At 40.5% G+C, this 25,057-nt stretch overlaps 1 protein-coding gene across 2 annotated transcripts in view; it reads left to right on the forward strand.

Annotated features, from left to right (window-relative positions):
- RCAN2 (regulator of calcineurin 2) overlaps positions 1-25,057 on the forward strand; it is an 81,980-nt gene that overhangs the window by 41,780 nt on the left and 15,143 nt on the right. Inside the window, exon 1 of one of the 2 annotated variants that reach the window (XM_009639619.1) lies at positions 2,269-2,355. The exons of the other annotated variant lie outside the window; for it this stretch is intronic. Within the exon in view, the coding sequence (XP_009637914.1) occupies positions 2,269-2,355 (87 nt within the window). Of the gene's footprint in view, positions 1-2,268; positions 2,356-25,057 lie in introns of those variants that run through there. 2 annotated transcript variants of the gene reach the window in all.

Consider the following 25,057-nt stretch of genomic DNA (forward strand, 5'->3'; position numbering starts at 1 on the left):
TAATAGAACTTGGAAAAGGATGTTCTGATAAGAGATCTCAGCTGTTCTGCAACACCTTGCAGCCTTACTGCCAGGTCGCAGGGGTAAAGAGTAGATTTCTCAGCAGAGGTTGTTCTGTCGTCAGCTATTCTGGAATTCCCTGCGCTTACCAAAGTTACAGTGCTGGCGAAAGAATACAACAGGAAGCCAGGTAGCCTGAGTCTAATCTGAAGCTGCTTCTGCTTTTAGGTGCCCGGATCCACAGTTTTGGTGCAAAGAACTTGATATATTTCCCCCAGGTGTCTTCATTTTGAGTTTCATTAAGGGTATGGTAGTCTGCAGCCCAAAGTGTCTTGTGGTTCAGCATATGTACCTGAGATAGTTTGCTACTGATATTTAAACTGGGTTGTCTAAAACTATGTGCAGCATCACAGAAGGTGGTGCAAGCTGCAATATCTAGCAATGAAGCGGAGGAAGCAGAACGGTCTCTTAAACTGAGCTATGTGCTGCTGCTAGGTTTATATCAATAGTTTTATTTTAATTCTGCCTGTGTCCTGGATTTGGCTGGGATAGAGTTAATTTCCTAGTAGCTGGCATAGCGCTGGATTTAGTAGGAGAATAATGTTGGTAACACACTGACGTTTTAGTTGTTGCTAAACCGTGCTTATGCTAGTCAGGGGCTTTTCAGCTTCTCGTGCCCTGCCATTGAGAAGCTGGGAGGGGGCGCAGCCAGCACCGCTGACCCCAACTGGCCCAAGGGCTATTCCTTACAAAATGATCTCATGCTCAGTAGATAAACTGGGGGGAGTTGGCTGGGGAGCAGCGATCGCTGCTTGGGGATGGGCTGGGCATCGGTCAGCAGGTGGTGAGCAATTGCATTGTGCATCACTTGTATATTCTTTTATTATTATTTATTATTATTATTATTTTCCTTTGCTGACCTATTAAACTGTTTTTATCTCAACCCATGGGTTTTACTTTTTTTTTTTTTCCCCCCCCCAATTCACTCCCCCATCCCACTGGGGTGGGGGGCAAGCGGGGTGAGCGAGCAGCTGGGTGGTGTTCAGCTGCCGGCCGGGTTAAACAGCAACAGCCTCTTAATCTGACTTACCCATAAATGTCATCTCTAGGCCTGCAACAATTAAAACTAATTTATGGATCACAAGAATGAAACATTAGGGGAAAAAATAATGGTGCAAGTCTGGGGTAAAGATCAAATTTGGAAGTCCCAAATTTGTAGATATTTTATTTCTATCATTAAAAAATAAATTTGGGAAGAATAAACAGACCACTGAGTCAGCAGGTGCTTGAAGTTCTTCACTTTACTTAAATCTATTTCTTTCAGTTGAATGCTATTACATTTGTGAAGGAGTAACCCTAAGGGCAGATGCTGTGAAGGTTTCCCGGTGTGAAGTCTTAATTTCAAGGCAAATTTTCATGTTCTGTTCTTTGAAGGGGCATTGACTTCCAAATCACACGTGGCTATGCCTCTGATCTTTCTGAAAATGAGTCATATACTGCAACTTGTATATCTAAGTACTGGGATCGACTTTGCAGTAGGTTGATCACTCCTGATGATAGGACCAGAGGTTCTCTATAATCTCCAGGGTGGGGTTATGTAGAGCGTTTTATTAAAAAAGATTTAGTGCTATTAAAAGCAGAATGCTGAAGGTTTTGTTGTTTGGTTTTTGTTTTGTTTTGTTTTTTTTTTTTTCATTTGTGCTCTGCTGTAGATTTTCAAATACGATAAAGTAATGAATGTTACCCTGAGCTTAGTGGCTTTAAATGCTGGGTGATTTTACGCTCAGAGCGGAGCTTTCTGTGTCAGGCGATCTTTTTTGCCAACATAAGCGCTCAGCTGAAACAACAGCTATGACTCAGTTGCCAGTGAACGCTGCTTGAATTGATTTAGTCCGAGTTCAGATTTAGCACATAATCATGTTCAATTTGATCCACTGTGCTGCCTAGAGATAAAAGGGTTGAAAAAATAGATTTAGCTTATGTCAGTCTTTGTGGTGATGTCATTGCCATGAGAGATGGAATAGCGCTGTTACTATGCTGTGCCGGCTCAGTTGGTGGGTGTACGAGGGAAAGGCAAGGAGCAACTCAGTTAAGTGCAACGAGCTCGTGTCAGAAGCTTGCAGTTATTGTCAGCATCGAAACAGAATTTTGGACTGTTCAATTGCGATACTGAATTGAAGATTTTTTTTTAATTTTTTTTCCCCCCCCCCTTTTCTCCCAATCGTTTATTACTCTGAGGTTGCCTAACTCTGTGTACAAAAGGGGGGGATGCCAGCCCGTAGCATGGACTGTGATGTCTCCACTCTGGTTGCCTGTGGGGTTGATGTGGAGATTTTTGCCAACCAAGAGGTTAAGGTATGCACCTACAATTCTTTTGTTACAGATGCTTCTTAGAAAAGCCTTTGGGGAGCAATAGGCATTTGTATGTAGCAATTCAGAAAAAGGAGGCAGATGAGATTCTGCTGCAGTAGTAAAAGACGTGCAGTTAAAAAAAAATCTGTTAATTAGGGGAGAGAAATATGGGAGAGAAATCTGCTTGCTTTTTACTGCGTTTGGATAAGCGTAAAGAATAGGCTGGTGTTTACTCTTTAATGATACAAGAAATGGGTTATATAACTGACATCTGTGCATATGCATGTTTCATATTCATAACAAATCATTCATTCTTAATTTTGTCGAGATATTTTTAGTCCAGTGGCACTTTTTAGCTCAGCCTTGCCGTAAATGTTATTTATTGATGTTGATAATCTTCAGATATTGTTACTCAGTTGAACAGTAGCTGTTTCTTTTCTTCAGATCCAAATCATGTATACAAGTATAATTTTTTTTTTTTTTTTTGTGAAGGGTTAGAAGTTTGTAGCAAGTATTTTGGTGCATCTGCAACATAACAATAGAAAAAGTTGTGCATCTTGCATGTCATATGAATACCTCAAAAATGATGCTTAAATCTAGGGCTTGATATGCTGGGCTCGTGGTCTCTTAATTAGACAACTGCTGTAGAAAAGTCATTGTGTGTAATTGCTTACTGTTGAAATCAATTCTCTTTTTCATTTATTCTCATATTACTGCAAGAAAATCACTGCAAATTAAGTTTGAAAGAGGAATTTTAAGTATGCTTTTCACAGATCATCTGGAAGAGCTCATAGATGTAATAGAGTGATATTCAGCAGTCTGTTTAAAGGACAAATATAGAGACAACATTAGTTTCTAATTTTATTATTCTTAGCAGTGAAAGAATGGAACAGGGAAAAAAAGGATTTACAAATTGGAGGTAAAATTTTGAACCTCTATTCGGTTTCATTCTAAGTCAAACATTGTAGCCAATGGAAATATCTGGAAATAAAACCACTTTTACTTGCAAGAGGTTATTATGATTTTTATTTCCCTGCTAGTTTGTTACCAGGTGATACCATATATACTTTGTACAGATGCTTTTGTGTTGCCAGCAAGAGATTCTTCTTAATATAAGAAGCTTTTTCTTAACAATTTAATACTGGATTTAGAGATGAAATAGTGAATAACTCGGACAAATGGTTCAGGTGAGCAGCCTTGCCTGCATTGGGACATGTTTCCTGTAGTGTTTCGAAGTAGTAAAATGTTCACCTGTTTATTAATTTTTTTCTTCTTTTTTGACTTAAGAACACTTTTTTTTTTTTTTTTTTTTTTTTAAAATTAGGGATTACACCTGCATTGATATGAGCTTATGCCTGGAGCAACTGTCTTTTAGTTTCTGGTCCATGTTCAACATAAGACTATGCAAGAAATTAAAGTTGTAGTGATCTTACTGTATCCTTATTCATGATAGTAGCAATGGAAAAAGCAAAATTTTGTCTTCCATAAAATCAGCAGAAAGCTTTCCACTGACTTTGGTAAGATTTAGATTAGCCTGATTTAAGCTGCAGCATCTGGAAAGTGTGGCCCAGGAACATGGGATAAAAGAGAACAAAAGGGTTACAGAGACATTACAGGAATTGTAATCTCTTTCATGTTACTTGGACTTTCTGTACTTTGTTGCTTTGGTTAAATCTGCCTTTTTTTCTTTTTTTTTTTTTTCTGATGTCTGAATTAAAATGTCGAGTACAAAGATTTGAGATATTTACAATGGAGACTGCACTGCAGACTGCACTGCAGCTTGGAAAACGCTAAGTCTACTTTGAAGTTGTCTGGCTTAGATGCTAGAAGCAGTCTGTCCTCAGTGACCCACAGCTCACTGCAGACTAATTTTCACTTAGTTGTCAACAAACTCGTTTGTGGAGGCTGCGTGCAGCCCTGCCGCAGCTAGGCTGCTTCCAGCACTCAAGCCTAGCTAGCTCTGCGCTGATCCCCAGACTTTCTCAACACAGCAGGCTGCGGCGTAGGCATCCTCTCTCTGAAAGTTTCAGTGCTACTGATATTTTAAAGGCGGACACACACCTACTGCTTTTTGCTCACTCCCAGGGGAATCGCAACAACAAAAACAAAAGAATATGGGGTTTTTGTCTGCAAAGTTCCTGGTGGGGTTTTTTTTTTGTTGCCAGCATGGTCACTGTCCACATAAAAATATTTATGTTGACTTCGATAAGATGAAGGGAATGTCAAGCTTTAAAGTTAGAAAGGAAGTAGGCTGTTTCTGAGAAGAGATGGGTGTGGAAGTTGAAGCAAAAGAGCAAAAGCAAGCACAGAAATCCTGCCTTCTCCCCCTCCCCTGTTCGAGTACCCCTCTGCCCAGCCCTTCTGCAGGGCAACTGGACGGCACAAGTAGTATTGAAAACCGAAGCCTGGGCATTGTCCTTTCAGTTTTCTTCTGCTATGGACCTTTTCGTGTAGGGGAAAGTTGTTGTGGTTTGTTTTTTTTTTTCTCTGTAGGGAACCTTCTGGCTATGTGATGGGAATGTTCCTTCGGTGGTAGAACAGATACATTAAAGATTTCATGATGCCTGTGGTGCTCGATGAGATTTGTGGAAATGAGCTATGAGTCCTGTAGAAGTAGTTCTCTAATGTCAGCAAGGATTGTGTTTAAGGCTTTAGGATACGCTTTCAGCATAGCTTACTTTATTTTAATTTAGAGTTGGAGCTGAAGCGAGGCTTTGGAGAAGGACGCTGGCTGTACTGAGCCATCGTTGTCCCACTTGTGGCATGTGGGTTGGATGCACCTTGGGAGGCTGACTGCAGCCAGCAGGCTGAAGGACAGGAGCTTCCCTGTTTGCCAGGCCTGCAGTGGAAAAGCTTGGTATGAGTTTGGGCTGTAGAGCAGGAGCTCTTGCAGCAGGTGGCAATGGTGACTCTTCAAAGTTGCCGCTTCTCAAGAGCGGCAGCCCTTCAGTGCTGGGGAATTCTTAGAGAGGCAACGTCTGCTACTGGGTGCGGGGCTTGGAGTGGAGTGCGCCCCTTAGCGTATTGCTGCTTTTCCACCTATGGAAGTGACCTTATTCTGTAGGCATTATGCTCTTAGCATCTGGCAGAAAGGCTCGGAAATACTCTTTTTTTTTCCATTTGGCCTCTGGAACAGGAGAGCGATTACTTAGTACTGGAGGCAGAGCTTTTTAGTTTCAGCATTTGGAGTGGCTCATCCTTTCAACAAACAGAGGCTTGTGTGGATGCCCTGAAACTGGCAGCTGGCCCACAGCACTGATACCGTTGGTTTACCATCCATGAACCTATCCAACTGGCCTTTTGGTTTTGATCAGCTGCTGCTTTGAATTGTCTTTGATAGACCAAAAATTGGGTCAGGCTAATCAACATGCTACTAACTGTGCAGTGCCCGTATATCAGGAACGAGTGAAGTCGAGAAGGCAACCATAGAAATCGCGAAGTGCAGTTTTGCTTTGAAGTTCACCTGGATAATTAAAATTCTTCTTTTGGTGCCTCTAGATGATAATTTTATGTAATGATGTTTGTTACATAAACAATTAGCTAATGAATATCTTGTTTATTTCTAACAGAGAAATTCCAGACATCACTGAAACAGTGGAAGAGAATTCAAATTCATACTTCTTACTCTAAGCAAGATATTCTAACATTATTAATTCTTCATGCTCTCTCTCCGGTTATGTTCGCACACGCCATTCCGCTAGGCAACAAGGTATGATTGGAACAAAGAGGCACTACTGTAACAGAGAAGAAATACTAATGATCCAGACTGATCAAATTTGTATCTGAACACAGTAAAGTAATGTAGATAGGACTATTATCTTAATGCAGGGGAAAAAGCAATGTGCACACGAGCCAGGGAGCAAAGGCAAATAAATAGTAGAAATAGTTTCACTGTTTTGACCGTATTGCTTTGGGGGATTATTCCTCATTGGAGCAGGATCTCTGTCAATCTGTAAACTCATTATTCAGTTCAAACACTCCAGTGAACATGCTGCTAGTACTGGTTGGTTGGGATGGATGGTTTGGAGATCAGTCCTTGCCCTGCAGTTGCCTTTGAGAGGTTTAGCAGTCTAACATCTTGTCTAAACTTCTGAGGTCTAGAGGGTGAAACCATACCAGGTTCCTGTCTTATTTCCTCCCCACTTCAATGCTCCCTTTGTAAAAGTGGCTCGTTCACAGAGATGTTGTGAGGTTTAAAGTTTAAGTGCTCTGAGATTACAGTCAAGTGAAGCAAGCTGTAGAAAAAGGGGGGACGGTTGCTGCTCTTCTGGATACTGCCAGCTGCCCAGTGGCAGAAATCATGGCTTATTGGGAGGGTTTCAGGGTTTCTTTTTTCAAATTCTTCTCCTTAGCTTGATTTGTGGGAAGAGACTGTTGCACAGTCATGAGACTGCACAGACTGGGTCTGTAAGGAGGAAACCAAACAACAGCATGACTACCAAAAAGACCCTGTGGCTCAAAAGGACTGCTTTATAACTTCTGTTAGTATTTACTGTACTTGATAGTTCTTTCTGTTTGCAAATAACGTTGCATCTGTCAAATCTTCAAGATCCAATACTTCTGCCTGAGAAACAGATATACGTAACTTTTGATGTCTGCTTACTGTCTGTCTTCATCTAGAGTAAGTAACACAGGTTACAGAAATAGTTTAGGCTTTGCCTTTGTCCTTCTAACAGCCCCCGTGTGAAGGCAGTTGAACCCTTTCCAATGAAGAAATGATACAATGGTAAGACTTCGCAGGGTTCTGATGTGCCCCTTAGGCTTACCTTCAATTATCTGTATTTGCTTTTTGCTTGACTTGGAGGCAGTCATAGTTCAGTGGAAGCTGCAGGTGCTTATGCACCTGTGAACATGACATGCTTTCTGCCTAGCATTCTTCACTTTCTTAATATTAGAAGAGTGAATAGCAGAAAAAGTCAGAAGTTTTTGTATTCTTTTTGATCATAGAATCACAGAATCATTTAGGTTGGAAAAGACCTTTATGATCATCAAGTCCAACTGTTAACCTAACCCTGCCATCCCACCACTAACTAAACCATGGCCCTGAGCACTTCGTCTGCCTGTCTTTTAAATACCTCCAGGGATGGGGACTCGACCACTTCCCTGGGCAGCCTGTTCCAATGCTTGACATCCCTTTTGGTGAAGAAATTTTTCCTAATGTCCAATCTAAACCTCCCCTGGCGCAACTTGAGGCCATTTCCCCTCATCCTATCGCCCGTTACCTGGGAGAAGAGGCCGACCCCCACCTCGCTACAGCCTCCTCTCAGGCAGTTGTAGGGGGCGATAAGGTCTCCCCTCAGTCTTCTTTTTTCCAGGCTTTGATCCTCCTTTCTGTTCGAATTCATGTAAAAATATTTCCTTTTCATAAGAATAATTAGACAATGAGCAATTTTTGGTCAAAAGAAAATAAATAACAGCTAGAATGTGTGGCTAGAATGTGCAGCATTAATCCAAAGCAGGTAATGAGGCAAGCTGGACCTTGCAATTATATTGATAAATGGCCCGGCCTATTTGAGGAACAATGAAGAGATGATGATCTTTAGCAGATTTGAAGAATTAATCAGTACAGCTATAGATTGAGGTACTTTTAATACAGATGCAAGTGCAATACTGATTTTTCATGAAATAATTACTTTGCTTAGAATTCCCAGAAGAACCTGGAGAGGTTAAGTACTAAAATTCTTTCAGTTTTTCTCAAAAATTTTTTCAAGGGCACATTGTTTCCAAGTCTGTAGTGATCTAGTCTCATTATTCTCTGAAGGTACTACATATGTGCACTCTTTTATCTCAAGCTTTACTGATACCTTTTGCTGCTTCTTAGCATGATCTAAGCTTTGCTATTGAGAGAAGTTGCAGGTTTTGAGGCAGAGTTCTGCACCAACCTTGCTGTGTGTATCTAATAATTTTTTTCACATAGATTAATGGATATGCTTTATGGTTGTACAGTTCTTCCTGTAATATATTTTAGGGGTGATTCTACCAAAGGCATTAAATAATATACTTAGTTCTGATCGTTCATATGCTGAACAGCATATTTGCTGTGGAAGATATTATCTAATCATATGCTAGAATGCAAACAACCATGACAGTGTGGTCTCGAGCAGTGAATTCTTCCGTGGCGAAGAGATGCTGAACCAGAAGAGTACCACAGTTTATCAAACACTTGGCTAATGCACAAGCTGCCAAGGTCCAGAAACTGGCCACGCTAAGCCTCTAGTCAGTGCTGGGTTGCTGCAGGATTTTGTGGTTTCCATTCACATATATATAGTGGTGCCAGGACTATGTGCAAGGGCTTTTCCTGAAAATTTCCTCCATTAATATGGCTAAGTGTCAATAAGCACTTTCTCCTTCTGAATGCCAACAGAATTAAAATTTTCCCCGTGGGAGACCTCTGAGACTGTACTGTCTAACCCTCCTTGAAGTAAGTGTATTTGTTGACTTCCTACTATTGAGTCTTGACTCATTTCTTTGGGGAGGATCACACAAATGAGCCTCAAGTGCTGCTAGCTTGAGGCATGACAGCTTAGCTGCCCTCTGCACTAACTGCAGTATAGGATATTATACATTTAATTTTTTTGGGCCAAATAGTAAACTCTCTTTTTTTTTTTTTTTTTTTTTTTTTTTTTTTTTCCCCCTCATTGGCAATGCTCTTAAAATGCACATGCACCCATCAAGTTTGGCTCCAGCCTATGCTTTCCATCTAGAATTCAGGTTGATTTCTGCTTTGTTCATGTTAATTCCTGAAAGCACAGATCACCTTCTCACAACATCAGTGAGTTACATCTCCAGTTACATCTCCATGGCAGTGCGTGTGTCTCTACTGCACTCCTGGAGTTGCTGAAAAACTTCAAAGTGGTATTATGGATAAAAAGCTCCAAGTGTTTTCACTTGCAGATGGAGGACTAAGGAATCAAGAAATAAATTTTCTGATTAGGAACCTGGCTTGGAATGTATCAGATCTGGTGTAATTAATAATCCTTGTTTTAATAATTGGGTTCTGTTAGATGTTCAATCTCAAATGTTGCTGGAGCTCCAGAGAGCAAGGAGCTTTGCTCAGTTGCTAGCTCTTTGGGCCAATTCCAAAAAACCCCAAACTTGCTACCTTTGAGAATCTGCCTGAGATTCTGGCAGTGCCTGGAAGGGAGAGATGGACTTTATCTTGCAGGATGGCTTCATGTTTAGCGGGAGAAATGTACTGCAGCATGGAAGAGCCTCCCGTTTTGCAACACTGGATTGTCCTATCTGTTGAAGTAATAGTCACTGAGCTGAAAAACACAATGAACCTATTGTGCTCAGAGCAGTATCAGCAGGCAGCTGTACACTGTAATTTCTTCAGCTCAATTTGTCACTTGCGGAAGTGTCTGTCTGCTTCATATATTGCAGTGAGTAATCTTGCTCCGTTGGCTGTAAAAGGTGGAAGCATTCAGACAGCTGAATCACGCAACATGAGTTCTGCTGTGTTATACGGCCAGAGAAGCGGTAACCTTGCAGAAATCTCATTTGTCCTTTTATTCATGTAGGTCAGATGTGCTGGTGTGCAGGCAGATGAACAAATTATGGTAAAAGTACAGCTACTCCTCTCAAGAAATGAAATTCCATTTATGGAGGAGATAAGGTTGTTTCATTTGCTGTATAAGTCTTACTTCAAGTTAACAATCTCAAGTTTCGCCATCCTTTGCTGCATATTCTCTTGCCTGATGAGAAGATTCACTCAGTTTTGGTTACTTCTCTATGTTTCTCAGAGAAAAGGAATAACTAAACCAATAAGAATACAAACTTTTTCATTGTCTAAATAATTAGAACTGTACTGGGAAATTTGTTTTAATCACCACAGCTGTTGGTTTTGTGGGGGTCCTTTGGTTTGGTTTGGGGGGGGGACTATTTCCTTTCCTAGTGGTGATTAAAACAAACATACAGACCAAAAAAATCCCCCAAATCAAAACCAATCCACTCTCAGAAATCGCCTTTCTCCCTCAGAGGAACATTTACTTAAGTGAAGCAAGTATCTTCAAGGAGCAGGTCATAGGTGGAAGTCCTGTGAGCTGTGGTTTTATCCAGAGGGAAGAGGAAAACAGTTGGTTATTCAAAAAGGTGGCTGAAATGAGGAAGGAGAGCATGGGGTTTCAGAGGAGGGAAGTCAGTATGATGATAGGGCTTTTGTGGTTTGTTTCTTTTTTTTCTCTTTTGCCATCAGAAGTGCCTCTGTGGTGCAAGACCAAGAATGGGGAAAACTCAGGGAGGTAGGTTGTGGCAGGCCTTCTTATTTCAGTGGGTGACAGAGGCAGGGAAGTTTAGGATGGAGGGAGAATTGATAGATAAAAGAATAATCAATGGAACACCAAGGTGAAAACAGAGAACTTCGACTTCTCATGGTGTAGTGGAATGATTTAGGGACTCCAAGAGCCGAAGCTGACACAAGTTGTCAAGTGAAACCAAGTGATGGTCAGAAAAAGGAGGGCTTTGTGCCAAAGCTTTTAGCAAGCGGGTGTTAGCATCATGGAAACCTTAGGTAAATTAATCTTGAAAGTTCATCTGCTTCCCTGAAAGCACCTTCCACAGGCTTCCATTCTGCCTCCAGACAACAAAATCCCTTTGTGAACTACTACTCTGGGCTGCTCTCCCCTTCCTTTCAACTCCTTCCTCAGAACTTTTTGGTGGTAGGTAGCTTACAAGAAATTAAGTGATTGAAGGTGGCTAGACTAAGCTACATACGCAGGCATGGGACAGAATGTATTTCTGTAGACCCTAAAAAAACCCCCAAATATTCTCTTTTCATGTATCTTATTCCCACCTTCTCTGTCTTCCTTTCTGCTTCGTCCTTCTGGGATGTAAGGAGAAATTGTGTGTTTTCCCCTGTTGTTGTTGCCCAGTGTGGTAAATGACACTAGAAACAAATAACAATACTTTCTAAATCGTGGGAAGTATCCAAATAGTAAGTGATACAGTAAAACATGATATATTAAATTTTGAGAATATTCTGGGCATACTTCTTTAAGCAAATGGAGAGAGGTAATTTGTATTTGATTTTAGGTTTTGATCCTAGCAATTAAGGAAGGAATTAGCAAGTACTTTTGGTGAAAATTTACTTTTAAGAAAGCTTTGGAAATAAAGAAAGTCTGAGATCAGATGAGCAAGGAAAATTACTTTTCTGAAAAGTCATTTTCAGCAACCTTATGGAGCTGGTAAATAGCGTCTCCTAAGACGATTATCTGAGAGACCGAGAAGTGCATGAGAATTAGCAGTTAAGGAGGCACTTTTGAATGCATAATGGAGATTATCTGTCCTGATGCAAAGGACAGATGGGATGTACATTAAGAGACTGTTATGGCTAGATCAGATACTCCTTTTGCTTTACAGCAGTTTAAGGATTTATGTACAAAGAGAAAACCAAGTGTGCAAAATCACAAAATGAATTTCAATTAGTAGAGGATTTAAAGAAGAACAAGTAAATTCTTGTGATGCATAAAAAGGAAAAGGAAAACAATGTGCAAATCTATTAACAGCAAGAAGACAGCGCATAACAAATAATGCAGGGAGGGTTAAGGTGTGACTGATTTTGTGGGTTTGTATAAAAAGCTTGACAGATAATCAGCTAAATTAATAGAAACAAACAAACAAAAACCTAGTGGTGGCCAGAGCAGAGGAAAAACTGCTAGAAATACAGAGGTAAGGTAAAGTTACTCAAGTGTACAGGACCTGATAAAATTGACCAAAGAATGCTTTAGGATAGAGTTGAAATAATCTTTCCACTATTTGAAATTATCTTTGAGAGTTCATAGGCTACAGAGAGACTGCTGAGGATGGGAGATGGGAAGAAATAGCATTGGTGTTTAAAAAGAGGAGGGCAAGAAAGGCCTGATAATTACAGATAATTTTATCTAACTTGAATTCTGGGAAATAAGTTTGTAAGTATTTTGGAATTGGTTAGGCCTGCATTGTCTAGAGCAAATCATGTCAAATCAAGGTGTTCCTCGTTTGACAGGGCAACTGGATAAGTGGGATAAAGGAGATGTGGAAGGTGGATATTTTGACTAAAGCTTTCACGCTGTGGAACAAGTCATTTTCATAAGTAATCTACAGTCTAAATATAATTTCCATAAGGTGGGTGCATAGTTGTTTAAAAAAGTGTTTAAACCAGAAGTGGTTCATTCTCAGAGTGAAGGCATTTCAGTAGACAAGCTCACATGATTCTTCCTGGAACAATGTTGATATTAATGGCATTAGACAATGGGGGAAAACCTTAAAAATAAAAAAAAAGTGTGGATGACACTGTGCTGGAGGGGCAGGGTGAAAATTTTGAACAACCTTAAATTAAGCAACAGGATGATATTCAGTGAAGACCACTGCGAAGGAGAACGCTTGAAAAGAAATCACCATTACAGCTGTATAAAGAAATTTACGTGTCTAAACAGCTGTGTGATGCAAATCTTTTGAGTTCTTGTGAATTGCGATGCGTAATAGCAGTATCATATTTTTGTAATCAGAAGAAATACAGAATCACAGAACAGTTTGGGTTGGAAGGGACCTGTAAAGACCAGGCTGCTCAGAGACCCATCCAACCTGGCCTTTGAACACTTCCAGGGATTGGGCAGCCACAGTTTCTCTGGGCAACCTGGTCCCGTGCCTGGTCCACCCTCATTGTAAAGAATTTTGTCCTTATGTCCAGTCTAAATCTACCCTCTTTCAGTTTAAAACTGTTGCCTCTTGTCCTGTCACTACATGTCCTGGTAGAAAGTTTGTTCTCACCTTTCTAATAAGCCCCCTTTAAGTACTGAAGGGCCACAATAAGGTCTCCCTGCAGCCTTCTCTTGTCCAGGCTGAACAACCCCAACTCTCCCAGCCTGTCCTCATAGCAGAGGTGTTCCAACCCTCTGACAATTTTCATGGCCTCCTCTGGACCTGCTCCAAGAGGTCCATGTTTTTCTTGTACTGGGGACCCCAGAGCTGGACGCAGTACCCCAGGTGGGGTCTTCTGAGAGCGGAGCAGAGGAGAAGAATCCCCTCCCTTGACCCGCTGGCCACGCTGCTTTTGATGCAGCCCAGGATACGATTCCCTGCATGTAACTTCTGGATGTGCGGAAGATAGTGCGTATCACTTACACTCTCTTTTTGGTACATTGACGCTGGGCTAACAGGGTTGGTTTTCAGTGGGCTCTAAAGCAAATGCAGGCAACTGGAGAGAATGTGGCAAAGAACGTTAGAAGCTTAGCAAAGAGGCCGGGACAGCAGCCCCCTCCGATGGTGCCGTTACAGCGCTTCCACTCTGTTATAGCTAGTTATAGGTGTGGGGAGGTTATTCCACTTCTTGAAGTTGTTACAGAGCCTGGGTTTGCGGAATAAAAGCCTAGTCCCACATGGTGCTTGGATAGTGTTTTGCAAGAGGCAGGTACTTTTGGACTCTGTTGTCAAGCTGACCAAAAGCTCTCAAGTTGTGGATATCGTTGTGGTGTCCTTGAGCTCGTTAATTCTGTTGCATAGTAGTTTATTATTTTGGGTTCTGTGCTAATGGGGCCATTAGTTTAAGTAAGCTTGCTATTGCAGGTGTGCTCTTCATCTCTTCAGGCTGGTTAGACTTTTCAGTTGCACATTTTTTATCTAAAAATGAAACTTGAAGTTGCTATCTTGTTTACAGATCCTAAGAAGAAAACGACTGAAGTGTGAAAGGTGGTACCTTTATCTTTAGAAACAGCTGATTATATTAGCGGAATTCCAGGACTCTGTGACCAGCCAGCTTTCTGCAGGCTACTGCTAGTCCTTGAACCGTAATCTGAGAATTGCTGAACGAAAAAAAACCCTCTTATTAATCACGACAGCTGGGAGCAAAGCCAAGTGCTGGGCCGTAACAGTAATAAGTATGCTGCTTATGTTAGACAGAAGTAAATTATTGGCACACTTAGTTTTAGAGGTTTGGGAAGTTGATGCGTTTTTGTCTGAATTTTTTAAATGAATGAATAAAGAGGAAAGATGATTAGATATCTGCTACAAAAGCAAAAATTAGATAACTAGACTGAAACTGTTGAAAAACTGTAGTGATTTAAGCTACCTGCCCGCGATATTAACTCCCACAGTAGTGGTATTTCTTGGAGTATGGGAAAGAGCTTGGTGTCACGAAGTATTGCTGAATAAAAACATTTGCTTGTCTTACAGTAGCAGTCCTGAAACAGGAGATTACTCAATGCATACTGCATCCTAGAAAACAATACAGAGTATTTTTTCATGTTATTGGTTTGATGCTTGCTAAAATTTCTGCTTAATTATTTTATATAGTATTATAGTTTATGTAGTTTTATAGTGAAACAGAAGCAGAGCAGATGGACTTTAAGAAAAGGTTTAAAATGTCTTGGATAAGGAGAATTTACTTTGGGAATGAGTAATTGGTGTAGATACGGTAAAATAACTGATAGGAGTGTATATGTCTGTGTAAAACAAAGTATGTAGTTGATAATAGCTGCAGATTGCTATATATCGAACTACTCTATTTTGAGACCACTTATCTATAGGAGGGTACCCTTGCTTTCAACCTCTTTAGATTTATTCCCCCCTAAACGTTTTCCATCAAATTTAAGGTTTATACATAGCAAGCCTAGATGTACTGTGTTTCTGATTTAAATACCCCGAGAAAGAGTCAGTGAACTGCACTAAGGGACTTGTAGGATGAACTTGTTCACTTTTAGTTGATAATTTGTCCGTCTTAATCAGTATGGGATACTAATATTTAAGTAAGTAAACAGTTCAGTTGAAATCGAAGAGTGCAAATTCTATTCTTGAGGCTACAACTGACACTGCTTCTGGAGCACAGTGGTTTGCAGCTGGATGCAGGTCTAGTCCGTACATCAGGCTGAGTGGTCTAGGAGACCCTCTGGCATTTGAAAATGTAACCTCAGTACTGAACAGGTTGCTTCCCTTTATTTTGACTGACTAGTTCCCTTGAAGCTGGCGGTCCCACGTCTTCTCGTGTCGTTTAGAATCTATTTGCACCAAACTTTAGCGCTTTGAAAATCCCGTTGACCTCAAAGCCAGGCTCCTCCAGTCCACGTGTGTCTCCCACTCTGCAGATCTACGCGTTACGGATTTACCCAATGGCATTCGCAAGGCACATACCTTTCTTCGACACAGAGTGAAACAGTGCCACAGGGCAAGAAACTGGACTCTACGGGATGCTAATTATCTTTATATGTCCTACTTATTTTTAAAAAGCTTGTTCATAAAAAGAATAAAATCTACATTTGGTTACCACTCTGCCAGTCGCTGGGCCCACTGCCTTCGTACTGATTGCTCTGGATACAAGCTTCTATGAAGAGGAGCTTCAGTTTCATAATGACAGTCCAGTATCTCTTTAATATCATGCTGTTACTGATATATTTTTTGCATCAGGAAATGAAAATGATTTTGATGAAGAGCAGTGCTGTTTTTAGCTGTAAGATAGGATTAGTCTACTTTCCAATTCTTGTTTCTAAACAAAATCTGTGCCAACTGGAAATTATCCAGTTGGTTGAAAAATGACATGGGAGCAGTTTGGTCAGGAATATTTGCTTTTTCACCCTGGGGTTTCTTCCATCTGCCTAATAAAACAATTATATCACTGTAAGACTGAAATTCCCTCATCTGTATCCTGTCTGGTAGCGGACAGTACTGGCGGCTCTTGAGGCAGACAGAAACCATTGCTCCTTTTTCTGCCCTTATGTACCTGACACAGAGTCTGGGTCTGTCTGAGTAACTCCTCCTTGGCTGCTGGGAAGCTGCTTACCAACTCCACCCAAAACCTCTCTTCTGGCTTACACAAACCCAATTTTCTGCAATGTGCTAAATTCTTGATTTCATTAGGTACTATAACACTATAAAGTTCTAGAGGCTAATTAAGCATGTGGTATCTATTGGAAATGAAAATATGCTGTTGAATTATTTTTTTTTTAATTAGGCAGGTAGACCACTGTATAGTGTTTCTTTGATATTTCAGCATCTGTGCAGCTTGGGACCCTGGAGTCCTCCAAAGACTGTGACCCCTGATGGGGGAGAAAACAGCCTCTCAAAGTGTAAAAATATTTCAAGCACTTTTTTTTTTTTTTTTTTTTTTTTTACCTAAAGTTTATTCAAACTGGAAAGCACCCTCAGTTTTTTGTAGGGACAATGCTGAAACAAGTGCTGCAGTGACAATATAGAAAAAGCACGGAGAGAAGAGTGTATCACCTCTGTTTATGCAGGTGCTTTCCATCCCTTTTCTTCTATGATCTGCAAAATCAAATTCACAGGTAAACTTCTCAGAGGGGTAACAGCGTTAAGCTGAATTATACGCAGCAGATTGTAGCTCATCTGAGGGTTCTCTGTGGGCACCTAATCAGTGAATGTGGGAGAGTGATATACTTGCAGTCTTCAATAGCTGCCTCTTTCAGTGCCAGACAATATGTATAATGTATAATCATTTTAGTCTGTGGAAGTTCTGCCATTTGAAGTTAGGAAGAACAGACTGTTACCTGTAGTTACCCTCTTGGTTTTTTTTAATCTATCTATCTATCTATACACTGCTGTCTCTCCATTTTTGATAGCACAGCTCCTGTTGTGAGGAAAGTGTATATCCTACGTGGTATTAAAAAAAGATTTTTTTTTTTTTTCTTTTCAAATAAAAGCACCGAGCTCCAATGTTTTCTTATAAACAATTAGCGGAGGAAGGACCACAAAAAGCAAAATAGGTTAAAGAGAACATATACATTAAAAAATGGTAATGAAGATGGATTTTCCCTGGCAAGCTACAGAAGGAGACTTTCATGAATCATAAAAGCCTTTTCTGGAAATAGTTTTGCTTAAGAGATTGCAGCAACTCAACATGTTTTTTTCTGGACCTCTCAATTTAAAAGAGATGTCCTAGTTTCTGAACTGGTTTAAGGTTGTTTATTTCACCTTATTTTTCTCTTCCATTATCCGTTTTTTCCCACTTAGATCACTTGTCTGTTTTAAAGTGAAATTAGGAACTAGAACAAGCTAACGTATTTTAAGAAAGCTATATTGATCTCTGTTGTTTAGCAAGGTGTGAAGGGGTTTGCTGTATTAACCAAGCGCAAAATGCAGAAAGCTGTGGTGTGGTCTAAGCGTCTCTCAAGTGACCCCGCAAACACTCCAATCCTTATGTAGCCCCTCAGGAGCACCTATTCCATCATCTGCACCCCATCAGGAGCACCTATTCCGTCATCTGCACCAACCTGGATGTACCAGAGACAGAACAGGTCGGAATATGAAATGGATCCTAGAAAGGGATTCCCATATCTCTCTATTTGTAAGCAGAAAGTTTCCTCTGTGTGCACCTTTGCTTTTTTCCAGCCCAATGATGATTTTTTGTTCTTAGTTTTCCTTTTGCCTCTTTCTTGCATGTTTATTTCCGATAGAAGGTACCTGTATTGAACTTTTTTCTATACCATTTAGGCTTGAAACGTATTCACATGTAGTTAATGTAGGTTTGCTACAGATTCCATTCAGTCGCTCAGCTCGAGGGAGCATATCATTGTCCTTGATGTGTCCTGATTGTATAAAGAGACTCCAGTCTTAGGGGCTGTAGCTTCTAGGCGGGGTTCGAATGCACGCAGAAAACAGACCTGCTTGAGTAATTTGCAAGTGAAGTGTAAGACGGCGAATGGCAGATGGTCGAGACAGACTGGCAAGAATAAGAAACAGTCAAATAGTACAAGCAGAGCGTTAGACAGTGGTCGCAGTACTGCAGGTTCTGCCCACTAATTGTGGGCTGCAACGGCGGGGAGAAAGGCAAGAGAGGATAGCAAAGAGGCTCTTTGGTTTAGGTTTTACTGGAGGAGCAAAGTAAGACTAATGCCTTGAGTGAAAACTGCCTTCTATGTTTTTTGTTTCCATGTAGACTTTTCCTTTGTATTTGAAGCTGCATTTCAGCAGAGATTTTTTTTTTTCTAAACTTCTGAGCATGCATATTGGTGGGTCAATAGTTTTCCCTTGTACCTTTTTTCGACGATTAAATAACATTTATGGAGGAGCATGAGCTTAGATTCTCTTCCGCCCTCTTGCTTGGTTTTTTTTAAATAGTCCCTTTCAAAATTGTCAGGGTCCTTTCTAAATCCAGACAAGTTGAAACTATATTTTTAGTTAATGTTAGTGCAGTTTGCAGTTGTTGGGGAGAGGGAAGGGAAAAAGCATTCCCCATGACTGTGATGGGAAACAGCTGAAATGCTGTAAATGTTGATCACTGTAGGTGAAACAGTAAATCAGGAATGGGCAAGGCAAGCATTTTATTTGTTTAAACTATCCCATGGCTTTTTCTTGTTTATTTTTCTAGCTTAAATGGGTTGACAGAGAAAGGGAATGAATAGTATGTATTTTATGCTTGTTTTACGACATTACAGCTCCAAGAGTATAAATAAAGTTCCTCAGCTTTTAGTGTTCTTTTTATTATATTTCATTCTTGCATTTAACATTCCGTTCAGTGAGGTCCCAATTCTGCGTCACTGACAGCAACCGAGGCGTCCCCTGACACTTCAACAGGCTCGGTAACAGATTTTTAAGAGACTGAGCTTTCTAGATGCTCTGACTGGGATTGTTTATGCATACAGAAGTAAAATGCTCCCGAGTTACTTAAGGAAACAGTGGCTCTGCTCCCATGGTTGCCCAGTAAGTGGGCACTGTGACCATAAGCGAGTCTGTCCTCGCCTCAGTGTCACCACACAGAGAGCGGTATACTTCAGAAGGGTTGAGGAGATGAAACTTAAGTTGTCAAAGATCACTGAAAAATAGTGTAATATGAAGATGGATGTTTATGTAGCTTTTCTTGCAGTCCCCAAGTTTATACAGGTAGCATGAATACTTTTCATGCAGCTTCTCATAATGCATAACTTTAATCCTAGTTTCCTGCACAAGTCTGACTACCAGTCTCTTATTCACCCCTTTTATTACCAGTTCCTAGCACTTTAAATTTTTTTTTTTTTTTTTTTTTGGCTTTTCCAGGAGAACCAGCTAGCTATTCTTACGAGAGATACTGGCTTGCGTCTATATTAGCATTTTTAGTCTGAGCTGGGGATTCTCATGAGGCAACTTTCCTCTTGATCTTCATTAACTGTGCTTTTCGTTCACATCACAGAACAGTTCATGAACTGGATACCTTTCAGATGAAATAAATATAGAAGATGCACTCCAGTAGTGTGCTTGATGTGCTCCAACCGCTAATGGGCATTCAGTCCATGGCACCTGATCAGAAAGTCCTCAGCACCAACTGTTTTGCTGTAGAGATCTGCTCCTATTGGAACACCCTTGCTGATATAAACACAGCAACGATTGGTAAAAACTAATTAAGGTTGGTTTTCTTCCTTAGCTTTGTTTGCTAAATTAAGATAATAGGAACTTTAGGAATTATTGAAACAGGCTAAATATATAGACAGCAATTTGTTCCTTGTGCTACCAATTAATTGTTGGGCTTAAATGTTTACAGCAAGAAGACAAAATCGATAGCCGGTATCGTACTGTGTACATTCTTAAATCCAATGCAGACGAGCTCCTTGGAGTTCACTACATACATTATCTACTCATTTATTGTTTGAATTCTTAAAATCAAACAAACAAAAAGGCTTTTCTTCAGGGAGGTCTGAATCTTTTTTTTCATGTCTTTGTTCTTAGCATTACTTTTATCATTCTAAAGCCAAAATGTAAGGCTGCTGTTTGGAAAACAGAAATTGTATTATATCCTCCACAAACCCATTCTCGTGGGGTTTTTTCACTGCCAAATACAATGCAAAAGAGGAAAAAAAAGCATCAATGGATGTTGTACAAAATGGTAGCCAGTACAGGAATCAAAAAGTAGCTTCTGAGAGAACAAAGAATGATGTCCTAACAGAATGCTCCCTAGCACTGGGGGCAAGACAAATAGATCTAGTCATATAATGTGCACTTGGCCAGCCGGCTTGAAAGAGTGCTTCCAGCATTTCAGGGAGCTAATATGGCATCTGGAACTGGAGTGCTTCAAATACGGAGTGTTCAAAAAAGCTGTTGTGGGTGATAAAGTAAAATAGCAGTGCTCATATAAAGAAGAAATGTAAAGTGTGGATTTTTCTTTTAGCTCAATCGCTGGGTGTGAAATTGAATTGAGAAGTCTCCAAACTATATTAAATCACCCCCTTGGCATTGCCACAGGAACAATTTATTTCATCTTGAAGGAGCCTTTGGTTTCCAGATCAGTGGAGCTAAGCAGGAGGAATGTGCGTCACATTGAGGTAAACAGGGATGTGAGCTGGTTAAAAACAGAAAAGGCAACGCAGCAAAATTCTGCGCCCCTGACATTTGTCAGCCTCTTCTGAAACGTGAATGCCGTTTCCATTAAGCTTTGGGGCAGATATAATCTCTGTACCTTTTGTTGTGCTGATGAGTTGGAAGCTGAACATAAATTTATTTAGTTCAGCTGATTTTTCAAGAGGCAAGTCTCTTGTTTTGTTCACCGGGAGGTTTGCAGTGCTATTGCAGTGCTATCATGCCTCGGCGGACTGTCCTCACGCAGGAGGACCGGTAGTGAGGGATGGCTCTTACTGCCTCAGTCCCGGTGTGAGGTGGAACTATCAAGCTTCTTCCAGTTTCCTATGTGTTTTTGTCATCACAAGTTTTTGTGATATGATGAATTCCAAATGTCTATACCACATTGTGTAATGTCTGTTAAACTTTCTCAGCGTCTCTCTCTGGAACAAGGCGCTGAATCCATGAGCAGTAAGCATCATATCAGATATTTCTGCTGTCAGAATGATTTTGGCACAAAATGAAGGCAAAACCCTGGACACAGCCTTCAAGATCTAAACGTTCTGTGCAGATGCCTCCAAAACAGCCCTAGTGTGTAAGGGCAACACGGCAGCGTGTGTGAGCCATGGACCAGGGCTGCGTTGCAGATGTGCTTTGTGGCCAATGTGCGTTCTGGTTAGGGTTGGCTCACTGCAAAGAGCAAAGCACCAAGGTCACTTAGCATCTCGTCTGGAATACAAAATGTGTATTCTTTACATAGTAAAACTTAAAGGTATTAGTGTCACTGAAATTGGGAAGAATGAACCTCGTAACACCAATGCAGTGCTAGAAGGCAGGCATTCTTTATTCACGGCGCCGGATGCACGGGGGATCGCTCCACCTAACGTGCATACCATCAAGCGGCAACTTGCCTGTTTATATGTAGCAAAGTATTACATATGTATGAAGTTTTTCGATATGCCTATACATATGCATAACCTGTCTCCGCTTTGTATTAAAATTAGCTTCAGGAGGTCATTTCCATAAGTCCCTCCCCACCGCGCCTGCTCACTGCCTCCTGGTGGTGGTTGTCGGGGGTCATGGGGATGAAGGCCGATGGCTCCTCTTCATCACCGCTAGTAACCCCTTGTTCTTGCGCAGACTCAGTTGCTCCTTGGCTCTTGCCCAAACTGCAGGGTCAGTGTAGACCAGCTCTTGAGGTAAACACCTGGTTCTTATCAAAAAACTGTCCTTCGTAAGGAGCCACAAATCTTCCTGCATCAATTAGTTCTCATTCCTTCTAGTCTGGCAACCTTGGCAAACCGTTATTATCCTTTTGCTTCATCCCCTCCCGATTCTCCCCGTCCTTGAATAGGGTTCTAAATTCACTAAGTAACTATACTACAGACTTTAAGAGAGAAAAAAAACCCATCCAAGCTAGACACTACTGACTTTAGCAAAGCAACCGCAAACTAGACAATACTAACTTTAGCAAAGCCACAACAAGCAAGCTAGACAACAAGGCCTAATTTTTATGCATGTAAGCCGTTTTACATCTGGGGTCTTTTGACCCTTAAGGTATCATTAGGAGCCCCTTTAACATTAACAGGATTGCAATAGTGCAAGCAAATCGGTCTTGAAGAGAGCAAGATTTAATGCATTTTTAACCTGCCCCTCTAAAAGTCCAGCCTTAAAATTTATTTTGGCTTGTACAGTTTCATTTCATCTTTGGCTCACAATTTACCTGACCTTCACCCCTTAAAAACAACAGAAAGCCAAGCACAGAACAATGAACTGCATGAACTGTGGTAGCAAACTTGGGTTGATTTGTTCGTGTACCAAGACAATTGTGCAATTTTGGAAGAGGCTAATTAGTGCTGTGTTTAATGTAAATAAATAAACCCAAGCTCTTTTCACCCCTATCTCAATGCTCTAATCTAACTTCAAGAAGAGATAAGCAGAACTTTGCACTGAGTTCCAAGGTGAGAAACACTTTTAGACAGTACGGTAACCAGGCGGTCATTGCATAGTACTTCATAATTCTGGTTACCTGGCAAAATACCCAGTGTTCCTAGATTTTTCCCTGTTCAAAATTTCTCACGTTACTGTCTTCAAATGTACCCTGATGAATGACAGGTGGAAGGACACATTTTTCTAGACAGTAGTTATTCAGTCTGAATAATACCCTGTCCCACTGATAAGGGGGGAGTAGGAAGCTCTTGCACTCTTGGCTACAGTTACCTTCAGTGAAAGGTAAAATAAAAAGCTAGGACCTGGAGATCTGTGCCTTAAGGTGATCTCTGAATGATAAATTTGTATTTTATTCTCCTGACATTTCTTAAAGGCATGAGGACAAGACCATGGGAGCTCTTTACTGATCATCATCATAATCAGTTTAAAATATTTCCTCCCTTTTCAGCGCTTCTGGAATTTTAACTGAGACTCAGTAGTGCTTTTTCATATGTGCTTCTGAAGTTTCCTGGTAAATTTTACCTTTTTAGAAGCAGAAGCAGAGAATTACCTCATTGATTGCTGATTACTGGCTACTTGCAGTTCTTGCCATTTAAGGAGTTTTCACATGTGAGTTATATCAAGCCGCTTGCTTGTTTTCTGTGGCTCATGAAATAATTGTTAAAAGCACTTGAGGTGAACCCAGTTTTTTAAAGTTCTGATTAGACAAATCAGAGCCTTTTTTTTTTTTTTTTTTTTTTTTTTTTGGTGACTTTCAGAACTACAGAAATGCACAGTCCTGTCCTGTAATGTTTCCTTTCTATCATTTTCAGGGAAGTAATTAGCCTTTTTGCTACTTCTGGGCCAATGGCATTTTGAAGTTTTAGGGGTCTAGTGCTAAATAACCTCCTCAATTTGAGCCTAAATGTTTTAATGGGCAGTCTTTGTTTCATACCAATGCTTTAATTCAGATAATCCCTTTCCCTCACATAATTTACTGATTTCCTTATACTTAGATGTAGCAGGAAACACATAATACCTTAGTTTTTGTTTCCCAAGGTGAGATGGCCTACCTCTGCCTCCTGCGATAGGCTCACCGCTGCTCTCATCGTCCTTGCAGTCGTCATCTGTGGCTCTTCCAGCTTGCTTCCATCTTCCTTAATCCTGGATGAGAAGAGCCATACACAATATCCAGGCTAGGTCATTACAGCACCCTTCATGTGGTATTGACATATCCCAATCCTGAAATTACTTCCAGCTGATACTTTATAGGCTTCTGTATTATTATTATTATTATTTTAATGTGTGCCACTTTAATGACTCCTTTGTCCCTCCTAGAATTAACCAGTATACCCATCCCCCTTACGGGGGAATTAATCTGTTTGTAGGACGTTTTTGTTGCTAGACTCTTTGGTGCATGGCCTCCATGTGTTCTATCAAATTCCTTCTTTCTCCTTATGCCACACGAGAGATCTGCAGTGTTGCAACCAGTGTGGCTATGTGGAAGTAGAAAACATGTGAGACTGAGATTATTTTTTACAGGAAAATTTCTATCTGGTACAGAACTAATTTCAGGAAATATGTATTTCATAATGGTAAATTATGGCTCAGTTTCCCTATTGTATACAGTTTGTTCCTTGAACTATCTTTTATATAAATGAACAGGAAAATTAAAATGGGAAAAATGTTTGCTTTATTTGCTTGCAAAACTCTAGGGAAAAGGATTAGACTAAAGTTTCAAATCACAGCCATCTCCTAAATCAAATGTGTAACAAGGGTGATAATGAGCATAAACACACTAAATAACAAAATGTAATTTGTGTTCTGAGTTCTAGGGCTCCAATCCAGAGCTCACTGATGTCTGTGGAAAGACTTCCATTGATTTGAATTAGGCCTTGGCTTTTGTCCTGAATGAACACAATACCAGTGGAGCTATTCGTAAAGAAATGTTTGGAAATAAATCACAGGAACTTGCTGTGTCAGAACCCAATTCACTTGCTAATTCAGGCAGTCGTGTTTTACAATGCTTGGTGTGTGATACTTTGCCATAGTCCCTCACATGAACTAACCAAATTAAATCTTAAAAAAAATACATATCTTTTGCCACTGCTGCTGTAATTGGACGGTTGCTTCTGGATCATTACTCTAATCTTGGAAACCTTCTTTAACTTTTAGCCTAAACCTATTTATGCCAATTGCTTCCACTTGTTTTATGCCCACATAGTCTTCTAGTTACAGTATATTTTGTCTCTGTTCTGTACAGTTCTGGTAAACTACTGGTGATTCTCCTATCTGCTCTCAGGCTTTGCTTTGTTTTGCTAAATAAGCCAAACGTTTTCATTTCTTATTCAGTAAGTTGGAGAGTGTCCAGAGGAGGGCCACAAAAATGATCCGGGGGCTGGAGCCCCTCTGCTATGAGGACAGGCTGAGGGAGTTGGGCTTGTTCAGCCTGGAGAAGAGAAGGCTGCGGGGAGACCTGATTGCGGCCTTTCAGTACCTAAAGGGGGCCTATAGGAAAGATGGGGAAAATCTTTTTAGTAGGGCCAGC

Source organism: Egretta garzetta, unplaced genomic scaffold, assembly GCF_000687185.1.
Source record: "Egretta garzetta isolate BGI_Z169 unplaced genomic scaffold, ASM68718v1 scaffold235, whole genome shotgun sequence".
NCBI classification, from domain to species: domain Eukaryota; kingdom Metazoa; phylum Chordata; class Aves; order Pelecaniformes; family Ardeidae; genus Egretta; species Egretta garzetta.